The sequence below is a fragment of the Engystomops pustulosus genome, chromosome 1 (genome assembly GCF_040894005.1).
Source record: "Engystomops pustulosus chromosome 1, aEngPut4.maternal, whole genome shotgun sequence".
Lineage (NCBI taxonomy): Eukaryota > Metazoa > Chordata > Amphibia > Anura > Leptodactylidae > Engystomops > Engystomops pustulosus.
The window spans coordinates 208,129,086-208,153,186 of record NC_092411.1 but is presented as its reverse complement, the minus strand read 5'-3'; the positions used below and the strand labels follow the sequence as shown (position 1 = coordinate 208,153,186).

At 40.2% G+C, this 24,101-nt stretch overlaps 1 protein-coding gene across 7 annotated transcripts in view; it reads right to left on the bottom strand.

Moving 5' to 3' along the window:
- Nucleotides 1-24,101, bottom strand: part of PDE5A (phosphodiesterase 5A) — a 208,779-nt gene that overhangs the window by 32,663 nt on the left and 152,015 nt on the right. For 4 of the 7 annotated variants that reach the window (XM_072119190.1, XM_072119184.1, XM_072119189.1 and 1 more), the window contains exons 11-18: nt 20,427-20,486; nt 17,636-17,782; nt 15,612-15,737; nt 14,774-14,868; nt 11,414-11,501; nt 7,912-8,012; nt 7,549-7,626; nt 4,891-4,954 (exon numbers count right to left, since the gene is read on the bottom strand). In XM_072119190.1, the coding sequence (XP_071975291.1) occupies nt 4,891-4,954; nt 7,549-7,626; nt 7,912-8,012; nt 11,414-11,501; nt 14,774-14,868; nt 15,612-15,737; nt 17,636-17,782; nt 20,427-20,486 (759 nt within the window). Of the gene's footprint in view, nt 1-2,733; nt 2,934-4,890; nt 4,955-7,548; nt 7,627-7,911; nt 8,013-11,413; nt 11,502-14,773; nt 14,869-15,611; nt 15,738-17,635; nt 17,783-20,426; nt 20,487-24,101 lie in introns of those variants that run through there. The other 3 variants (XM_072119188.1, XM_072119175.1, XM_072119191.1) reach the window with 2 other exon arrangements.

Genomic DNA, 24,101 nt, shown 5'->3' with positions numbered 1-24,101 from the left:
TTGCTACCTCCAAAAGTCGTCCATATAGCTGCCTCCATACATCGTCCCTTTATCAAACGAGGTTTGTCAGGCCGAAATTTGGGTTGTTTTCATGGATTCCACATCAAAGTTGTTAACTTTGTCGCCACCCTGCTGTGTTATCCACAAAATACACTGGCAAACTTTTACCATTTACGGATATTATTTCAGCGCTTCTTGCGCATCTGTTTACATTCCCCTCACCCGCCATATCCTAAACTTATAAGAACGCTACTACACTTGATCTTATACAAAAGGTTCTTAGAAGTGCTGTTTGGGGAGTAGCCTAGAGACAGGGGCTTGGATTGGCGAAAGCTCGCCTAGCAGCGGAGCGCCAGCTCCATGCGCATCATGCGCTTCTTGCGCATCTGTTTACATTCCCCTCACCCGCCATATCCCAAACTTATAAGAACGCTACTACACTTAACTTGGTGCAGGCTGGGACCGAGTCTGACCCTGGGGCTGGTCATATACTGCCGACGCAGAGGATTGCGGGGCCTACCTCGGTCCAGGTCTCAAAGGCCTACTATACCTCCAAATCCTCCCACCCCTCCTCCACCTCCTCCTCCTCCGAATTACCATCCGTGGGCATGGCGCCATCAGTCGGTAGCTCTAGGCACAGCAGCAGTGCCGTTGCTTAGCGACAGCAGGCGTTGCTCAAACTGCTGAGCCTAGGTGATAAAAGGCACACCGCCCAAGAGCTATTGCAGGGCATTCCACATCAAACTTGTTAACTTTGTCGCCACCCTGCTGTGTAAGCCACAAAATATACTGGCAAACTTTTTTCATTTACGGATATTATTTCAGCGCTTCTTGCGCAGATGTTTACATTCCCCTCACCCGCCATATCCCAAACTTATAAGAACGCTACTACACTTGATCTTATCCGAAAGGTTCTTAGAAGTGCTGTTTGGGGAGTAGCCTAGAGACAGGGGCTTGGATTGGCGAAAGCTCGCCTGGCAGCGGAGCGCCAGCTCCATGCCAAGAACCAACTAACATAGTTTTAACTGCAGCACCTTTAATCTACTACTAGTTCACTGCCTCCATACATCGTCCCCTTATCAAACGAGCTGTGTCAGGCAGAATTTTGGATTGTTTTCATGGCTTCCATGTTAACTTTGTCGCCACCCTGCTGTGTAATCCACAAAATATACTGGCAAACTTTTATCATGTACCAATATTATTTGAGCGCTTCTTGCTCACCTCCTTTGGTTCCTCTCTGCTACCCATTGGTTTGAAGCCTGAGTCCATTTAGGGTATGTCGCCATGCCACTCTCTAGCCTTCCGCTGCTGCCGCTGCCTCTGCATGCCGTCCCCTATAGTGTCAGGGTCAATTATTGGATGTTTTAGATGCTATCTAGCTTCATTCTGTCACTCTGTCATGGCCATGCTGTTGGCCATAATTTTGGCATAATGGTGCATTTAAGCAGCCTCAGAGGCATCCATGCATGCTGCCCCTGCTGTTTCCTGTCCATTTCCGTGGTGTTTCCATCCTTTTCTGAGGTTCCCAGGTGTTTGGCCAAGCTTCCCTGTGCAGAGCCTTGGTCCCCTTGAAAAATGCTCGAGTCTCCCATTGACTTCAATGGGGCTCGTTACTCGAAACGAGCACTCGAGCATCGGGAAAAGTTTGTCTCGAATAACGAGTACCCGAGCATTTTAGTGCTCGCTCATCTCTAATTCTAAACCATCAACTGCCTGACCGTGGGTTTCACTCATCCCGAAGAGAATGATAGTTGAACAAAAGTCATATAAAACCACTGCATATAAACTGTATATAATTTCAACATATAACATTGCAATTCAAAATATCTATAATTATATTGCATCCTAAAAAAAAGGAATTAGTTTAGATAACAATATATAAATAGAAACATCATAAATAGATGTTATTCATTGTACTTATTTTTGCATATCTTGTGGTACAGGCAGTCTCCACCTTAAAAAAAATGTACCATCAAAATTAAGCATGATAAGACACGGTAAGGGACACTTACTAATAGATCCAGATATTGGGACGTGGTAATATTCTTATATTTATTATCCATGGCCTCCTTTCTTCTACAATTAACTTTTATAATTATACTAATGACCCTGAGGTGCTCTGGTGGGTGTTTACAGAGCCCCTTAGTGCTGCAAATTGACAGGTTGTTACAATGAGCAGAACATGTCTCACCCTTCCGCTGCTCTCTCTCCTCCCTCTCCCTGTGTAATCTAGCAGCAGCAGGAAGTGCAGGAGGAGAGGAGACCTGCTCTACTTATTTTAACAGCCTGTGAAAATACAGCACTGAGGGATCCTGGGAACATCCACCAGAGGACCTCATTGGCTTAATTCCAAAAGTTCATTTTAGAAGGAAGGAGACAATAAATAACAAATATAAAAAGATTACCACAGTCACTGTGTCTGGATTTATTAGTAAGTGTCACTGGTTATCATGCTTCATGGTAGATTTACTTTAAGCAGAGAAGAAGTTAAATGATCCAGCTTGCTTGCTTCAACTAAAGTCCGTCTTTATTTAATCATCATCATGGACATTACACTTATGAGATTTCGGTAACACATTTCTGGTGCACGCAGGCGCCCTTGCTCATGGCCTAATACTCATCAAACATTATGCAACCTGACCTCAGGTGAAGTTCTCTGGATGCTTTACCTCAGTCCCAGGCTGCAGCGATCAGCTGTAAGGTGTCTGTAATGAAACTTTATTGATAATCCTTGTTCCAATGACCACAATCAAATTGTCACAGGGACAACACAAACATACAAATTCAACTTCCTGTATATGGAATAATAATAATAATAAGACATAATATTTTGCTAGCTATTGGTCTGTTTATTAATGCACTTATACACTTCCAGATTTTGGGTGAAGATTGAAGTTGGAAGGTCGATTAAAACATATATTGCATCTTATTCCCTTTGAAAAGAAATAATGAAAAGTTGAATAAAATACTTGTTTGCATCGATTTAACATTACATGGTTGTCATATACAGTTTATAGCAGATTTTAATGCTTGTCTACATTTTTTGAGATATGCTCCTTAAGTGAAACTAACCATTTTACAATACTGTAATTTTTAATGTTTCCATGCAGTTCCTTACTGTTTATAATAAAAGATAATGATTCTTTCTTGTGACCTTATAAACCTGAGCCATATAATTCACATAATTACAACCATCATTGTAACTTTCCTCCTCCATTATTATCTTTTTTCCCAAGAATTTTGTCTTATTGGCTAGAGGCCCAGCACTCCATCTGCTGCCATGTCATCATTACAAAAACGTATTTCAGTGTTTAAACAAGCAGTAAACATATCCTTTACTACAGTTAGAAGTGTCTTTATTTTCATTCATTTTATTCTTGTTTTTTTTTATTAGTAATCACCCTACACTTTGCTACACCCTTCTTGCTCCCATATAAACCCCAATAGCTTCACTCTATTACCATCCGCTCTTCTCACAACCGCATCCAGGACTTCTTCTGTGCATCCCCCATACTCGCTCCCAAAATGTGCACTGCTCTGCTCCCTCACCTCCTGTCTCCTCTTACCCTCCCATATAGATTGTGAGCCCTCACAGGCAGGTTCCTCTCTCCACTTGTTTCAGATCTCTGTAATATATGTGAACCTCTTATTGATTGTAAATAATGGTGCTCTGTAAATAAATAATAGGTACTTAATCTTCCAGCAGACTTAATGAATCAACAAAAGAATAGAAATGAGGGACTGGAAACCCTAAAACTCTGCACCTCCTGTGTCTCAAAGATTATAGGGGTAGATTTATCAGAAGTGTCTGAGGTAAAACGATTCTTGTTGCCCATAGCAACTAATCAGAGCTCAGCTTTCATTTTACAAACAGCTGTGGGAAAATGAACTGGGACTCTGGCTGTAAAAGACAACCGGAGACCCTAGGGAGAAGGTAAAGAGGTTTATTACTGCTTCTGCCTTCTACTTTCCTCACTGTGCAGCTCTGACATAGCAGTGAATATTCAGTGAATAAAGCAGCCAGCACCACCACCCGCTCTATAGACCCATCGGGGATGTGATCGTCCCAGTTCCAGTGAAAAACATGTCCTCCAGGTGTCTTTTAAGACTTTATTGGGGACATATTAAAATAGTAAAAAACACACACACACCACACAATGAAAAACATCAGCATTTTCATCCCATTTGCCCAGGACTATACATGTTATATACAACAAACTAGGGAATTCATTTTGAGTTAATCTCTAAATTTTCAATACATAACAAAAAAGGGCCTTTTTTCCTTATTTCCTTTAACATTTGTTTTAGAGTCACTAAAAAATACTGCAAAGATAGGTAAATGGATGAGATTTATCATAAAAGAGGAAATTCTAGAAAAGATATTTCATACACTACTTTTACTGGTGTAAAAGGTATTGACCGGTTCCCTTTTAGCAGTCTGGTGGCAGCAAGTGGATATTATACAGTTAGGGGGGCATTACACTGTGGAGGCCACAAGAATTTCACAGGGGATGTCTTTCACTAATGGCGGATTAAACTGTGTGGAACCACTTGACAGACACTACTCTCCATGGCTTACCATGAGGTATTGTAATACGTCGGGCACAAAATTTTGACTGCACTTTACACAAAATAGTTAACAATTACTGGATATGGCAGAAGGAAAGTGAAAAGAGAGTGGTACAATTAAAATTTGTAATACAGAAATAAAAATCTATTTTAATTTTTGATGTACAAAGTTAATTATGAATTTAACATTTTACAAAAGATAAACTATCCTAGAAATACTTCAGTTTCTAGTAGTAGAGCTATAACTACTAAAACGAACCATTCTAACAGAATTATGCTCATGCTAAGCAAGCACCAAAGAAACATTTTAAAGATACAAACCCTCTGTTGAACTGGCCAGGGCTTTGTTATGGCAGAGAGATCACATGCAGTCATCAACATAGCTCTGCAGAAAAGACATGAATATTCAGCTTAAATATAATGAAAGGTTAATATCTGATTCATGTAGTGTAATAAAATGTCAGACATGTGTCTGAGCTGGTCTTGTAAAGCAGAAAGGAGGAGCAGGAGGCAGAGAGCACTGCATCGTGCAGACAAGAGATGCTATTCATGAGAAGAATCCAACCATAGTGAGAAGATTTACAGTTGGATCCAGGGGCAACCAAAATTGTAAACAACAGAACGGATAGAGACATGCCCCTCCATCATACACACTCCATCATACACACATTAGTGGTTGGAGGGGATAACCTCGTCATTTTAAACATTTGTGTGCATGAGAGCTAAACCTGCTATCTTGAAAAGGTTTTTTCATGACAAATAGGGATAGTTAAAACTTAACAAAAGTTTACAGATTCTTTCATTTTTAGTTTTATTTGAGGTCAAATTTACCAAAAATTAATTTAAGTAAATTTAAAAAGTAAAATGAACTCAAAATGAATATTAGAAATTAATTCCCTATTATGTCTCAGTCGTTTTGATATACAATATGTTTATCAAGGGGTATTGTCAATGTTTTTTATAGTGTAGAGATTTTTTTAACTTTATTGGTAAATATTAAATGGGTTGGCCACTTTACCTCATGTCTTTTTGTAATGTGTGTGTAAGTGTGGGGGGCAGGATATTAGGTAATTTACAAATATACATCTAAATGTAAAGTGTAGCCTCCTGTCTTTTACCTCATCAGTCAGACATTCCTGACCATCAAATGGCTCCAGATGTAGGGTCATGTGATCTCTGACTGGCGGTTGTTCATGGACAGTTAGAGATCACATGACCCTCCATTTGCAGCCATTTTGTGGCCAGGATTGTTTGGCTGATGAGGTAAAAGACATTTCAAATAAGCAGAGCATAACTTTTAATAGTTAATAAAATTTTTAATATTGGTAAATTACCTAATATCCTGCCCTTCTCCCCACTTACACATACATTACAAAAAACATGAGGTAAAGTGGCCTTCTCCTTTAAAGGCAAACCTGTTACCAGGACCTCTTTTTCAGCCTTCCCCGTGTCCCCATAGGCAATTGTTAGCACATGCCCAAACTGCAAGAAAAACATGGAACAGCTGACAATTGCAGCCAGTTTGCTTAAAGTATAATTATCAAATAGTAAGACTGTGGTGTTCTCTACATACAGGTGCCTATTTTGTACTGTATATATGCAGGGAAAAGTATACAGAGATCCCTGGTGAAACAGCGCCATCACTGTAATCACAATAACATTACGGCACTACTGTTCTGCAAGAGAATCCACAGTATAAACTTTCCATGTAGCAAGCAGGCAAATCGTACGTATTTCAAAGTTAAAGGGAACCTACCACCACGAATCTACCTATAAAGGTAGATCGGGTGGTAGGTGGATGTATGGGACGTGAGGATAGCCCTTTTTAGAGCTAATCCTCACGTCCCCGCTAGCGTAGCATAAACTTTATTGCCCTAATATGTAAATTTTATTAAGCGGCTACTGGGGCGTGGAGTAGCCGGACACGAGGCTACACGGCGCGGCTACTCCACACCCCAGTAGCCGCTTTCCCCCGCCTACCCTGTGATATTTGGCGCGCAGCTCCTGGCAGCTGCGCGCCCTCGTCCGAGAAGCCAGAGTTCTGCGCATGCGCAGTAACTCCGGCCTCGTTCCCGAGATCGCGCATCCTCGGGCCTGCGCTCTGGTATAGGTATGCAGAGCGCAGGCCCAAGGATGCGCGATCTCGGGAACGAGGCCGGAGTTACTGCGCATGCTTCTCGGACGAGGGCGCGCAGCTGCCAGGAGCTGCGCGCCGAAGATCACAGGGTAGGCGGGGGAAAGCGGCTACTGGGGCGTGGAGTAGCCGCGCCGTGTAGCCTCGTGTCCGGCTACTCCACGCCCCAGTAGCCGCTTAATAAAATTTACATATTAGGGCAATAAAGTTTATGCTACGCTAGCGGGGACGTGAGGATTAGCTCTAAAAAGGGCTATCCTCACGTCCCATACATCCACCTACCACCCGATCTACCTTTATAGGTAGATTCGTGGTGGTAGGTGCCCTTTAAAGTGCTTGGCCACTATTTAACATAATTTGCACAAGTGTATTTACTGCCTTACTGCCTATATTCACCAATTGATTAATCATCCCTGATGATTCCCTTAGTGCTGTGTGCAGTCTACCTGTGCACTCTGTAGGATATTTGTTTACATGTCTCTCCACCCCTCCCCTTTCCCTGTGTCTGTCAGTGAGATGGACTGAGAGAAACACATTGAAGGCTGCTATTAGGACAGACTGAAGGAGAGAGAAGCAGGAAAGTATATATGTAGATTGCAGCAAAGGGAGAACAGGGGAAGGCTGGAGCTCTCACAGGGTGAAAAGACAGAGGTACACATACATGCAGAGACATGTCTAATGGATCAAATGTATTGAAAAGTGGTCAATCCCTTTAAGGTAATCCGCTGCATGTATGGAAAATGTATAGCTGCCTGAAAGGTGTGGTCCTAAAACTTCAAAGTACCCTACTCAATAAAGAGTGATAGATCCATGCTACAATGTTTACTCTTGAGCCAGATACTTACAAAAGCAGCTCTTTTTGTGCTGAATTGTCCCACCTGAAATTTCTCTTTTTAACCAGTTCAAAGAAATCTCCCTTTCTCCTGCGGACACAGTAAAGAGTATTATTTTCACACAGTTAACAAATAATTTAAGTGAAACTGTTATTGTTTAAGTAAGGCAAGCACCTTTGTGAATACCCGTATGAAACTTGAAGCTTGAGGCTGTAAGACAGATTGTTTCTGATGTACAAAAGTACTAGGCGCTGCCAAGGAAAAGAACTTAGCTATTCCTTTTTTGGTCAGTTCGCCTGTGCAATGGCTGAAAATGAATAAATCAAATATGGGCCGCAATACCAAGACAATCCTTTGATGATCATTTGGACTTACTTTATATAAAGAGCCAAATCTGTAGCAAGGATAGCCTGCTTTATCATCTTCAGGGCAGACTTATAGTCCTGAACGGAGAGGCCACTCAGTATCTGATTACCCTGAGAAAATAAAGAAGTCAGCATTTTATTCATTGAATCTTGGATCCTCAAAACAGACTGATAACTCCATAAAAACTATGGTCCAGATATATGAAAACTTGTGCAATCTGCCTTAATGTAATTTGCCACATTCGCAATTTGCCATTCGCAGTTTGTGCCACATTAATCAATAATTTTGCATGCTCTTAGTTAATCTGGTCTGTTTTCAGGATGTGCACACAATTCCACAATTGTGTTGGATTCTAGACATAAATGTGTCTCAAACTACAAATAGACACTACCATGCCCCTTTAGGTGCACAGTTTTCTAAAGTGTCATAACAAATGCATGTGCAAGACATTTTTTTTCAATTAAGACAAAAAACTGGCACAAACACAAAAATATATTTGGGCCAATAAGTTTAACAATGTTTTGTTGTTATTGGTTAGATGCAGATATTTTTTATTTTATTTACTTCTGACATTTTTCCCTTGCATCTAATAAAATAAGGATTCCCTGACTCAGAAAGTGAGCTTTATATGTGACATATATTACAAGACTCCCCTACAGTATAAAACTAATAATACTGGAGACCCCAGAGCAGACAAATAAATAAATCCTCTTCTTTCATGGCTCCACTTCTCCTCCCTGCATCACACTACAACTTCTTCTCTCCTCCATGTGCCGCTCTGCTCTGTGCCCACTGCCAGTTGTATGCGGCGGCATCAGGAGCAGATCTGTGCTAGGAGCAATAGAAGACCTGGGAGCAGTATAGTACAGCTGACCTTACCACTCCTTACCACTCCTGACTCCAGTCCTTACCACTCCTGGCTCCTCTCCTACAGGCACTCTGCTCAGGGTCCTGACCACAATGTATACACACAGTGTCAGGAGTCAGGACACAGAGCAGAGGGCCAGGAGAGGACCCAGGAGCAGTGAGGACACTGCTGATCCGCCTTTTAATTGAGCTGAATGTGTGCTGCACTTTATGTACACACACTCAGGAGTGAAGCGTCTCTGCTACAGATTAGAGGGATAAGGCACTGTGAAGAAATGTCAGTATTTATCACAGCTTTACTAGAGTGACCAGGAAAACAGGACTGTGAAATCAGAGTCATGGAGTCCGAGACAATTTTGGTGGATGTGAAGTTGGAGCCAAAATTCTGGAAATTGAGGAGTTGGATGTTTGGCTTTCCAATTCCACAGCCCTGCTGATGGCCCCCCACACCCCACCTCAGACTGGACTATGGCGGACGGCGCCCCCCCTTCCACCACCCCAGACTAGACTATTGCCGACGGCACTTACCTACATGAGTGAAGTTGCACCCCCCCCCCACCTTGTTCAAATCAAACAAAATTGGTGTCAAACGTTTGTGTTACGTTTGTGCTGGTTTGTGCAGCAAAAATTTCGTTTGTGCCGCTATCGTTTTTAAGATTTTAATGAAAGTTTCCTGAGGTCATAAGAGGTCAACCAGCCCCCCCCCCCACATTGCCCAAACCAAACAAAGCTGGTGCCAATCAATTCTGCTACGTTTGTGCTGGTTTGTGCTGCTCAAATTTTTGTTTGTGCTGCTTTTGTTTTGAATATGTGAACAAAAAATGAAAGGTCAAAAGTTCAAGCAGCCCCCCCAAATTAACCGAATCGAACAAAACTGGTGTCAAACGTTAGTGCTACATTTGTGCAGCAAAAATTTTCGTTTGTGCTGCTATCATTTTTAATATATTCATACTTTTTTCCAGGGGTCATCAGAGTTCATTTCTTACAAAGTACAATGTGTTTGCTAGCTCACCCTGGTGATCAAACTAGGGAAGTGTCACTAGGTTTTTTTTTACCAGTTCATCCTAAACACCTTTACCCTATGTAAACACCTGAACATACCTTAAAAATGATAGCGGCACAAATGAAAATTTTTGCTGCACAAACCAGCACAAACGTAGCACTAACGTTTGACACCAGTTTTGTTTGATTCAGTTAATGTGGGGGGGCTAGTTGAACTATTGACCTTTAATTTTTTGTTCATTTATTCAAAACAAAAGCAGCACAAACAAAAAATTGAGCAGCACAAACCAGCACAAACAGAATTGTTCGGCACCAGTTTGGTTTGGTCAATGTGGGGGGGGGGGGGGTGGATGACCTCTGATGACTTCTGTAAACTTTCATGAATATCTTAAAAACAATAGCGGCACAAACGAAAATTTCTGCTGCACAAACGTAGCACAAACGTTTGACACCAATTTTGTTTGATTTGGACAAGGTGGGGGGAGGGCCAACTTCACTCAGGTCACTTACCTTCCACAGCCAAGACCAAACTATGGCTGACGCTGCTGATGTCCTCATCCCAGACTATGGCTGACGCTGCTAATCCCCCTCTCCCGAGAATATGGATGATGCCACTAATGTCCCCCACCCAAAATATGGCTGACGCCCCCAGTCTCCCCCAGTCCAGACTATGGCTGACGCTGCCAATCTCCTCCACCACAGACTACTAAACTAAACGCTGTGCTGCGGTCACATGACTTTACATCGAGCCGTGAACTGCAGCCGTGAACGGACAGATTCCGTCTCGACAGGAGGAAACAGTAAGTAAAATTGCCTTTATCCACATCTATGATGTATATACATTATCGCAACCTCTGTCATGAGGACATAAATACAATTGAAAGAAGGAGGAAAAATTTGGATTATCATTGTAGCTTCCCTCCAGGTTCCCCTTGAACAGGAAGAGCTCCAATGATAATCCAGCCCTGTCCACACCTCCTTTGTCCTCCTGGTCCTCACAAGCACTGTTCCATGCGTCTCCGGGATCCTGTCCATGGTTGTATGTGGCTATTGAGGACGGGCAGCTGTACTCAAGTGATAAAAAACTAAAGGCCTATTTGCATCGTAGTCCAGGTGAGGTTTGGCACCTATACGCCTAGTGCACCACTTACCTAACAATATCACACGAGGTTTGCGCTTGTTTGTTCCTTTCTTCTGTGACTATTCTGTCTTTCGGGGTGCTCCCACCTTGCTTGGAGCCCCCGTTCCCAGGTTTATATTTGGATTATCATTGTAGTTTCCCTCCAGGTTCCCCTTGAACAGGAAGAGCTCCAATGATAATTCAGCCCTGTCCACACCTCCTTTGTCCTCCTGCAGCCCCAGGAAGTTTGTCTTTAAAATAGAACTGAATGCAGTAGATCCTGGGCTACACAGGACTGTAGAAGAATGCCTTGGGTCACTCAACCTGTCTGTGGTGGGGTGAGTGACAACAATGGCATCCATCCCATAGGTTAGCCCCCACTATTCTATAGGATGGGTGAGACAGAGCAGAATAATGGAAACAACTAAATACTGATGTGAACTTTTCAGGCAAAGGTATATACAAGAAATCACTCTTTATTTAACTGCATAGTCCAAAATCTACATAATTTGAGACACTAACCTGGCTGTTTAGAATCATGAGACACTGGTCAAAGTGGTGATTCTCCATTATGGAATGACCATACAGTTGGGCTAGTGGATGCTCACTCCTGGAAAAAAAAATTACTGCATGTATACTAAAATGTAAGTATTAATCTTATCAACCAGCAAAACATTAGAATAACTATATATAAAATAAAAATATTAAATATATGTCATACAGTAAATTTACAAGCTTTAGGATAGTCATAGCTCAACTCTCCTCTACAATTGGGGGGTTGTATGTCCTTTCCAGAATATCAATAGCAGGATGTACAGAAGGTGGCTGCTGCAAAGCATTCCACAGGATGACTGTTAGTCATGAATAGTGTGTCTTTTTTATCTTTAGCTATTCTTCCTCTAAGATTTATCATAGCGAGTTTGCCTTATTGATAAGTCTTAAATATGAGGTCCTAGGGGTTGCAATGATTTTGCGACTTTTCTACTAGTCCGGGATGTGACTGGAATTTTTGTACAATTGGTTGCAAGTGTCTTGGTACAATCCCATAGTAAATTAAATTTTAGCCAAAAAAATTGCAAAAACCCCACTGCACCAAAAGAGGCACAGCAATACAAAAAAACCACCAAGTGAAATACACAATATTGAGGCAGATGTATCAACTTTTTGGATGCTTTTTTGGGCACAGTGGTGAATTTGCTCCTTATTTTGCTCCTAATACAACTTGTGTGCAAAATTTCTTCAGTGCCCACCAGATGTAGGAAATTGATTAGAGCTAATTGCACCTTATTTTTTAAATAAAAGCTGCAAATTCACTAAATGAGCTCAACAAATGGCAGATGTATCAAACACTAAGATACATTTTACTAGCAGAAAAGCAGGAAAAAAAGGCAGATGCACAATTCCAGACTAATGATACAAGTGGCTGAACAAGTTCCAACATTCCAAAATTCTATGATGTAAAATTTCATAATTCTATTGGTTTTAACCAAAGCTAGTGGGAAGTGAAGTGTTAACTACTTAAGGTGTGGTTGTAATTGTGCTCAACAGAGGATAAATAAGTCAATGTTCTTACTGCACTCCCACAAGCCAACAACCAGAATTTCACTGCCATTTTTACACTTTTGACACTAAAATAAAACCGCTGTTATAAAAGGGTCACATATTGTCTTTCTGATTAGTAATGGTGGAATAACACTGGAGGCAGAGAGGAGAGACAACAGTAAAGCTTCGTCCAGATGTCACTTTCAGCTTCCACTGGTCATGATTAAGGCTCTGCTGGTATTACTAGCTACTTTGCGGCTGATGGGTTTTAATCCCCAATTAAGAAGAATTTTATCTCCATACCCAACTGGTTAGTGGATCCTGCAGGGCGATTTTCTACTTTCAAGTTCCAGCTTCCGCTGTTACAACCCAGCCCATATTTAGACAAATTCAATTATTAAATAGAAATATTTGATCTTTCTGTAACTACAGTGTAATGTTTAACAATAATAAAACTTTCCAATCACATGTAGTTAGGATTTTATTTAAAAAAATAAATTACATTTTTGCCAAATTCCTCACAGCTTTACTTTCCATCTGCCAATAACACATGTTATATAAAAAATTACAAAGGTTTGCCTGTAATACACTGTACAGTATCATGTACGTAACAGGTGTCTGGGGAAGCCCACAAGCTCAATTCCAAACCACAATAGCTATAACTTGACTCAAAGGCAATTTTATGGTTTGTAATTATTTTGCTTCATAGATTTTAATGTACACATTGTGGGGCAAAGTTATCAAAAGTGTGTTAAAGGGAACCTGTCACCATGAGACCCATTTTTAGCACTCCCTCAGTCCCCACAGAGCATAGTACATACACTGCCAAAGTGTTTTTTGTATAAAAAATTGGTTTTACAGAAAAAAAAGATGTTATATTGTACCATTAGCATCTGCTGTGTGACTAGGCAGTTGCCAAAAGGGAGGGTCTGGAAAGGAGGAGTCCCCCCCACCCTTGGGGAACAGCTCCTCCATGTGACCTTTTCAAATGTATGAAAACACCAATCACTGGGCTTACCGACGCCCCCTGCTCCTCTACAGCCAATCCAGAGTGTGGGGAGTTATTCATATATTTGAAAAGGTCACATGTTTCCCAAGGGTGGGGGGGAACTGCTCCTTTCCAGACCCTCCCTTTTGGCAACTGCCTAGTCACACAACCCATGCTAATGATAGGTACAATATAACATATCTTTTTTTCTGTAAAACCAATTTTTTATACAAAAACTCTATGGCAGTGTATGTACTATGCTCTGTGGGGACTGGGGGAGTGCTAAAAATGGATCTCCTGGTGACAGGTTCCCTTTAAAGTAAGGCTACATGCACACAAATGACTAGTACAGGCAGTCCCCGAGTTACATACAAGATAGGGTCTGTAGGTTTGTTCTTAAGTTGAATTTGTATGTAAGTCGGAACTGTATATTTTATCATTGTAAACCCAGCCAGAACCTTTTTTAATCTCTGTGACAATTGGATTTTAAAAATGTTGGGATGTAATAAGAATCAGGATTAACAATAAAGCTTCATTACAGACACCTGTGATAACTGTTACAGCTGATCATTGTAGCCTAGGACTAAAGTACAATAAATTACCAATATCCAGAGGTCCGTTTGTAACAAGGGGTCATATGTAAGTCGAGTGTTCTTAAGTAGGGGACCGCCTGTAATTGTCTATATATCTTTTAATACTCTTGTATAAAATTGTACAATCTGCTCTACTTTGACACCCAGAGACAATCTATATGATAGGGTAATGTAAAAAGAAGAGATTTAACTTGATAGTTATAACACCAAACTGATGCATTTTTTTAGTCAGCCCTGAGACGTAACTCCAATTTCCCCTGTAGTGGAGTCAGATTGCGCCAATTTTCGCAACTCATTTAAAATCGCCCACCCAGTACATATTAGGGGTGAGAAAATAAATACATCTTAAAAGTTTGTTTAATGTACTTTTGGTATTGCTTAATGGTTGTAATTTGATATTTTGCAATAGAGCAGTAATTAAAAAAAAAAAAAAAAATCGCCCTGCCAGAATGTTCATGGACAGATAGAGGTCACATGACCTTTCATCTGCAGCCATTTTATGGCCAGGAATGTCTGACTGATCAGGTAAAAGCCAGGGGAATTCCATTTACATATCTAGAAAGTGGTGCACAACATTTAATAGATGTATATTGGTAAATTGCCCCTGACACTTACACACCAAAAAGTGGCTAACCCCTTTAACAAAGCAAAATGGATAAAAACGTGTCTGATCCAGTCTTGTGACTGCAGTAGCTGAATTCCCAAAGGTAAATTGGCTTTAAAACAAACATAATAATGAACAATCTTATTATTTCTTACCTCTGTATGAAAGAGTTGTTAACCCCTCTGTGATCCAAATCATGGCTTAATGTAGCAATCATCAAGGATAAAATCTCTATATCACTGAGCTTATTCTATAGAAAGAAATACATATTAAATGGTGTATAAAGGCAATACTTTCCATTATAGCTACTGTTAAGATAGTTTAATGGAAACACACTGACAGCTACAATTATGGGACTCTAGAGAAAACAATAGAAAAACATCTCCTTTCAGTTACTAGTCTGCTCAGCTTCTGTTGTGGTTTAGGTTGTAAACTGAAATAATAATAAAAACATTTCATTTTCCAGGTTTGAAAATAAAGTATCCATTGATGATACATGTTAGGTAGGTGTTAAGATCTGCCATTCCTCATGCAAGGACGTCCGCAACACCATGGGAATCACACAAACAGTGCGCATGTTAAACTGTTTGCAGATCTACCACAGAACTATATGAAGCACCTGGGTGTATACTCAAATACAACTACTCAGAATTCCATCAACTAGTAGAAGAAGAAAATCTGTTAAAGCCAAGACCACATGGTGCCAATATGCTACAGATTTTCTGCATCTACAAACTGCTGAAAGATTTTCTGGGTCTTCCTGTGGCTTATTGCAAGAATTTCAGAAGGAATATATTTTCATCACATCATTATATTATTATATAGATACTATTATTGTTATGATGAGCTGTTTAAATGAAGGTGAATATTGAAGCATAAGCCTAAGAGATGGTCTACAGATAAGTGGCTCTTAACGCAAAGCTTTGATCATTGACCCAGACTGTTGAACAGAACTGAATGGAAGGTCACACAAATGTAAAATGTTTCCCATACCTGAATTTTGCCAGTTTTTAGGGCTGCAAACATGCATTGTGCTGTGTTGAAGGCATGTCTCCAGTTGTGATAGGCTACATTCTTCCTATAGTTTTTCTTTACACTTAAAATCCATCTGCATAAGGTCTGTAATTAAAGTCATTGTTATGAGTCTATGATTACAGCATTATAAAGAAACATAAGGGAAAATGTGATGCCTGAAACTCAAAGGGGAATTCCTTAGTCAGGTACTTATAAAATATCTACCACATATGTCATAAAATATGTGATAGAAGCGGGTTCCTCCTCTGGAAGAAGGGGTCTTCTGACCCCCTTCCCTCAGCCGGGTTGAACTGAGAGTGTAAAACTTTCCATTCTTCCTGGCTGGGGGAAGGTGGTCAGCCGGTTCAATTTCTGAGATAGGTAGAGGCTGGGGTTTTGTCATAAATACCTGAATTAGGAATACCTCTTTAAGTGACAACAAGGTTTACAATGTAATAATTCATTAGGGAATCTCTTAAAGGAAGTCTTCCAGCTAACAGTGACCACACAAAAAGCAACATTTCACTCTATAACATATACAGATGTCCTGTATATTACCTGTGTAGAGGAAATTCCTCTTTTTAACGTTCAGGGTTGTGGTCTTGAATAACGTTGAAGTTGTTTTTTCTTTCAATTATTTTGACAGGAATAGTAAATTAGCACTGCTAGGTGGATCAGAAAGAAGAAAGTGGGTGTACCAGCAGGCATGGCCTTGCCCTTGGCAGCTGCTTTGCAGAGAGATAAATCAAATTTACTCTCAAATGGGATAAAATGTATTTGTCAATTTTATTAGATGGTGTACTCAAAGCAATTTGTTGGGAAATCTTGGTAACAGTGGAGCACCTTTAAAAGGAACCTTTCACCAGCGTCCACTCCAAAAACCACACACAATAACTTTTAGAGTACTTTATACTGTATATGATCCAGTGTTGGTTCTATTAATGCTTCTGAAAATAGATGTCATGTGTTACTAAAGATCCAGTCATGGAGACAGGGAACTCCAGCATGCAGGCAAGCTACCAAGCCTCCTAACTGTCAGTGACACTGCTACCCTGCTCACCTCATGGATGAGGGAGTAGAGAGAGGCGCTGGCTGTGTTTTGTGTGACCTGTTGAAGAGAATTCCGCAAGGAGGGGTTGAATAAGGGTGCTGATTTCTCTTCAGCATCACACATAGCCAGTGTCACCCTCAACACCCTTATTCACACTGAAATACATGGGAGTCTCACACAGACAACTTCTCTTTCAACTTCCTCACTCCTGAGGGCGGCCAGGTTACCAGTGTCAGCATCAGTTAGGAAGTTTTATTTAGAAGATTGGTGGCTCTAATCCCATGGATAGAGCCATCAGTGAAACATATATAAGGACATTTAAAAGGACTTCTTAAAGTTACACACTGTATGAGGTTTCTGGGGGGTATTTGTTGATATGGATCATAGAAGAGCAATAATACAATTTTGTCCAGAATGTGGTAAAGGACAATACATACTCTATTTAAATATATAAAAAATTTAGAACACAGATAGCTTGTAATAAATCAATGCACCAGCTTTGGGTTTCTTAGCCTTGGCAAAGTCAAATGAAATACATTGTATGCACATGATACCACATACTGTCACAATACACATTTATCAAGTGTCTGACAGTCAGAATATTTCTAGTTGCCCATGGCAACCAATCACATCTCCCCTTTAACTGGTAACTGGTAATATGAAAGCTGAGCTATGATTGGTTGCCATGGGCAACTAGAAATACTCTGACTTTCTGACACTTGATAAATCAAGCTTCAGAGCCCATGAAGCTGGAGACCAGTAAATTGGCTCCAGATGTCCTGATGCTGGAATTCTCTTTGGTATCCCATTAAATACTGGGAGGATGGCATAAGACATTGGAACAAAATATTATTTAGTATGAACATTACCAAGTAAAGTGTCCAAAACAAACAGGCAGCTGCAATTAAGTATCAAATAGGTCTGGTGAGGATAGTTTTCATTAATGCCATACCTCATACTTCATTTGGAAGGTCTGCACAAGGTTGAGGTCTGTAAACATTCGACTTGTAGCTAGTGTGGTTTCCATGTCAGTAAGCTCAAAGTCGCTGAAGTAGAAGTCTGTCAATTTAAGCGATTGTGCAGATGGCACAACAGATCCCTAGGAAAGACAAGAAACATCAATTAGCTAGAGGTACATCACAAATCTCATAGGCGAGTACTATATTAGGGGTCATAGGTCCCCACTACACTACAATTAAACAATTACCATGATTTTATCCTTATTTTGCACCATGTATCATCGCTACTTTAATTTATTCTTATAGAATGAAAACTGCTAACTAATACCGGTATTAATAATTTCCACCCTAGACTACTATGTCAAAGGCAAAAATAAACAAGTTGGCCAGCAACATTAGTGTAACGGTGATGGTCATGGGCATCCACCATGCTTCTGTTGCCTCTTGGGTCCTAGCGGGTGTGCATGGGCTCCCTTCCACACTGAGACTCGACAGAAGGTAACGGCCTTATGATCTCTCCTTGTACAGGCAATCCCCAGGTTATGTACAAGATTCTTTTGTTTCTTTATGCTTGTTCTTAAAGGACACCAGTCATCAGGTCTTTGTCAATATTTCTGTCACCACTGCCTGTTAAAAGCAGCTCACAAGGATTCCATCCCAGCCTTTATCTAGTTGATCAATACATTAATCATCACAAAATCATCTATTCTTATTTATGCAAATGATGGAGTCTGGGCATATGGAGAGAGAAAGTGATGTTACCCCTTCCCTCTCCTTAGGTCTGTGGGTAATGTATCGTAAAGCAATGCTAGTGTTTGTGCTTTATTTGCTGCCTGTGAGAGACACAGACATCAGATATACCGTACTGCTGAATTTGAAAAGGTTCATTGGACTCATCTCATTTGAATACAGCTTTAGGACCTGATTGTTTTTGTTTACAGGCATGTAGAGGGTTAATTTGACTGATAGATACCCTTTATAAGGAATTTGTATGCAAGTCACAGCAGGTATATTTTGAAGGGGTAAATGCAGACAAAAAAAAAATTTTGTCCCTGTTACAGTTGGATTTTCAAAATTTTGGGCTGCCATAGGAACAAAGATTGACCATAAAGCTTCATTACAGACACCATACAGTTGATCATTGCAGTCTGGGGCTAAAGTTCAGCAAATTATCAGCATCCAGAGAGCTTCACCAGAGGTCACAGTGGGCAGAAAGGTCCGTCTGTAACTAGCAGCCGTCTGTAACTTGGGTGTCCTTTAGTTGGGGACTGCCTGTATAGAGTTAAAAGGATTAAAACCCAGGGGGTTCTGGGTTAAGGCCCTTGGTGGGTGTTCCAAAGCCAAACTAGTTGGATAGCACAGTGAGTCCACAAACCGGTGATCATTACAATTAGATGTTAGTAGCCAGATCCCATATCTATTGTAAACATCTACTGTCTATGGAGGCATCCTGACAGTGAACAAAAGGCTGTATTTCACATGGCAGACCATCTCCTTTCTCTAATAATAAGAAAGCTGAAAGAATGAACGGTTGGATTTGTTCCATTATTATTAGCAATGGACTTCTACACGATATCATGCAGTGAAGTCTGCTTTTAATCTTAACTTTCATATACAGATGAGTTTACTTTCCAATTTCTAACCCCTCCTGGTGCCCCATGTCGCTTTTTCATTTTCATTTTTTCCTAAGCTAAATAATTAAAGGAAAGGGAAAGTATTTGGAGTTTGTTTGGAATAAGATCTATTCTTGGTACTTTGACAGGGGTCTCAGCTAACTTGTAGCTCAGACAGACAGCACATATTTCCTTACGGCTGTCAAAGACTTGCTAGGAGTTAGCTGTGTAAATTCTTGTGCAATTCCAATTCAGGAACTGTCTACCAGAAACCACCATATAAAGTGTGTAATATGATTTTTTTCTTTAAATGTAGATCTATATGATGCAATATTACATTGACAGACATAATACAAGATTTACGTTTGCTTTATTTTTTTTTTTTAACATTTTTTAACATGAGAAAAAAAGAGATCAAAAATGTCAAAAATTGTTAGTTCTAATAAATCAATATAACCCTACTGTATGGTACTCACAACAACTGTTAAAGAGGATATGTTACCAATCATAACTCGAGCATCATGAATATACTGTCACTTGGGGTTAGGAACTGGAATCAAGTATTTGCACACACTCATCCTACAAACATGTGCAATGGACCTGTTGTTTGGGGCATGTGTGTAGTAGAAAATACTGCATGAACAGCAAACTCAGGCAGGAATAGGACCTGCTTATTTATGATTCGGACAGTCAGCTCATATAAAGGGCAATGGAAATCACTGGACTCGAACATAGCGGTTTACGCCTGCTCATACCTATTTATGATACTAAACTAGACATGTCAGGAGAAGTTACAGTTCCTATTTAATCTCTGCAGAAAGAGAAGTTATACAGTATGCTAAAAATGTGTGTTTTGACTGCTCCTTGTAGAGCAACATTTAGGGCAAGGGTTTTAGACAGTTTCAATACATTTAAAAATGAAAACAAAGTAGAGTGGAGATTTGAAGAAATATTTGTTCTGCTGTTTGCAATTATCATAAAACCATCATCATTACAACATATATAACCATTCAATGCTCAGACGAATGTTAAAAGCCTCACCCACTCGCACTGCACTTCTGAAATTGCCCATATTTCCTTACGTTTTTCCCATCAGCATGCAAGCACTGTACTTTGACATGAAAATACAAAAAATATTACTTTTCAGTGAGAGAAATAAAATTGTTTTTACCGCTGTTACCTGCAGCTCCATGGTTTCCTCTTCGGCAGCAGATGCATGATATGAGAGAATCTGCAATACAAATCAGTCAAGTAAAATTTCGGATGAAAGGAAGAGGCTATCACTGCATCTGAAAAGACCAATCACTTCTGAGAATCACTACCCTTGAATTTCTTAATGTACTGTCTTTATAAGGAAAAGGTCTGCTCATGCTCATTCTAACCTGACCACCTTAAAATGGAAAACATCTTAAGAAGTAAATGGGCCAATTGAAAGCTCTTGCAAACAGGATCCTCATTCCTAGTGTACCATCTTACCATATTATTGCAGGAAATTGTCTTATTTTTATATCTGTATATGTACCCATGATCTGTATAGCGCTGCATAATATGTTAGCGCTATACAAGAAAAGATGTATTATTATTATTGTTACTTGACACCCACGTTCAATAGAATGTATTGAGTAGCTTGAGTAATCCTTTTAAAACAACTCTGATCAAAGGAGATTTAACAGTGCAACATGTTGGAGTTTCTAACTCGTTAACCCTTTGTTTGCATTTATAGGTTTTTAATTTTGAAATACAGAAGGCGACCAGTCATCGCCAAAGCTAAGCCTGTAAACAGAGAATACAGGGCTTTATGGTAGGTACACACATGGACCCCACCATTGATCCAGTGCCTTTTTAAAGACTGTATTAGAAGGAATAGAAGTAGAGAGCGAGGGGGTGCCAGAAAAAAGAAGGCAGAGAGATAAATATATTTACAATACAATTTAACCGATTAAGGACCAGGTCCTTCATTGTTTTTTCACTCCCCCACCTTCAAAAATCTATAACATTTTTATTTTTACACGTAAAGGTCTGTGAGGGCTTGTTTTCTTCATAACAAATTGCACTTCATATTGATGATATTGAATATTCCATGCCATGTACCGGGAAGTGGGAAAAAAAATTTCAAATGCAGAGAAAATGGTGGAAAAATGCATTTGCGCTGTTTTCTTGAGGATTTTACGGCTTTCACTGTTTGCCCTAAATGACATGTCTGATTTATTCTTTGGGTCGATACGATTGTTGGGGTACCAAATTTGTATAGGTTTTATAATGTTTTCATACATTTACAAAAATTAAAACCTCCCGTACAAAATTTTTTTTTTTATTTTGCCGTCTTCTGGTGCTAATAACTTTTTCATACTTCATTGTACGCAGCTGTGGGTGGTGCCATTTTTTTTGCGACTTTTGATTATGTTCTCAATTATATCATTTTAGGACTGTACAACCTTTTGATCACTTTTTATAGATTATTTTAATATTTTTCAAAAAGGCAAATAAGTGCCTCGGCAAGATGGCGGTGCCCATGCGCTGCCATCTATTTGAAGCTGCCGGCAGCTTTGCCGGAGTCGATCGCCGGGATAACATCCGTGATCGGTGCAATATGCAGCAAAGACTTATCGGCTATGGAGCGGGCTCAGCCCGTGAGCCCTCTCCATGCACCGTGACCCAGCGCGCGCCGTGAATACAAAAATCTAAACTCTTTTATTTTTCCATTTCAAGAGCTGTGTAAGGGCTTGTTTTCTGTGTAATACATTGTACTTCATAGTGATGGTATTTATTATTCCATGCCGTGTATTGCTCCATTTTCTTGTGGGTTTGGGTTTTTTACAGTTTTCACTGTGCGCCTCAAATTACATGTCTACTTCATTCTTTGGATCAGTACGATCATGGAGATAACAAATTTGTATAGGTTTTAGGCTGCATTCACACACATGTATGGGGGACGTGTATATACGGCCGATATACGTCCCCCATACACTTCTATGGGCTAACGGCATGGTACGGTGCTGCACATGTGCTGCACTGTACTGCTCCGTAGCCCGGGAAAAGATAGGACATGTCCGATCTTTTCCTGTATTACAGCGCCGTGGCCCATATGTTCCTACAGTATGGCAGTATATGGGGATTTTGCACACCATCTATTACAATGTGCAAATCGCACATTGTAGTAGGTAGCCTAAAACATGATGGCGTCATGGTGAGCGAGGATCCGAGCCAAGATAACGGCGCCCACCTGCCACTGGCTAATTAATGTTCCCAGCAGCTTTGTCGGCAGTGATAAAAGGGTTAACACCCGCGATCGGTGCTAGCACCGGTCGTGGGTGTAGGCGACAGGTATTTGCTCCATTGTGAAGCAAACACTTGGTGAGTATGAAGAGGGCTCAGCCCGTGAGCCTGCTTCATACTTCTCCCTAAGCAACAAGATGTACAGTAACGTCTTTTTTCTTTATGGGGTTAAGATGGATTGGGAGGGTTCAGTTCCATAGGGCCACTTTGCAGGCTTTTACTGCATTTAAAATGTATTCAATTTTTTATTTCTATAGAGGGATGTTGTGATGCAAATGGAAGAGCCCAGTGTTGTTTGAAAGAAGAGGTCATCAATCAAATGTGAAGCAATTTCACGCAGTCCATGGTAAGCAGGTAGGTGGACCAAAATATTTGTAGGAGAGAGCCTTTTTAGCCACACCTCCAATGCACTATGGAGACATAGGAAAATACTTTATACACAGTCTTCGAAAACCCATACCAACACACATGCAACTTCTTTTTTGCTTTGTATCCGGATGCTTTGGAGGAATTCAGATGCATCTCACAGTAGTCTGGATATCCCGTTACTACTTTGCGATGAAAAGGGGTGAGCATCACTCTTGGGGTGTTACGAGCCAGATATTTAGTTCTTCATTAGGGATGAGCAGATCTTAACAGTGAAAAAGCAGCCAACAGCTTTCTCTCCCTCAGCAACCACAGCCATGCCCATGCAGCTTGGCTGTGATTGGCCGGGGGTACATGTGACCCTGCTGTAAAAGAGCAGGGTCACATTTACGAGCACCATTACAGCCAGGAGGCAGAGCTAGAAAGAAGCTGTAGCTGGAGGGACAGTGAAAGAGAGAGGGAAACAACAGAGCTTTAATAATTTCACAATTGTCCTTTTTAGAGCAGGTAGGGAGGGAAGGCTGTAACATAAACCAGATATGGATCTCACATGATGTGATGAGTTGTGCCGGGTCTGATTAAATGATTAGAGTCCAGTTCAGTCCAAGTTTCAAAATTGAAAAACATCAAATACTGCAGTAACTGGATTTTAACCACAGTAAGAGAACTTCACTGTTAGTACCCCCATTTTGCAGCCCTCTGACCCATAATACTTTTTTTCCTGAAGTCAGGATAATTCAACAAATGTGAATTCTAAAAAACCTGCACATCACTATTCTTCATCTTTGATCACTGATCTTTATGTGGTTAAAAATGTATACTGCACTTCTATTATGTAGATGTGTTATTTTATTTAGGTTGCAAAAATTGTTAAACTTTTTGGAAAACTGTTAATTTAGTTCTGAAGCTTCAAAATGTAATTTCTAAAATAAGACAACAAAATTAAGTTTAAAGAAAGAAAAACTTTTATACAGATATAGCAAGTCCTTTGGTATAAAAGTCAGAAATAGCTTTGTATGTCGAATGTAGCTGGTAAGTCCAGGAAAGAACACAGTAACTTTGAGAATGATTTATATGATTTCCCTTGTTGTATCACAGACACATAGCATGTGAACTTATATGTAAGCAGAGAAAACAGAATATTTTGCATAGTTTTGTTTATAGGACCTCTACTGTTTAATTAGATAAAGCTGCCCTACAAGTT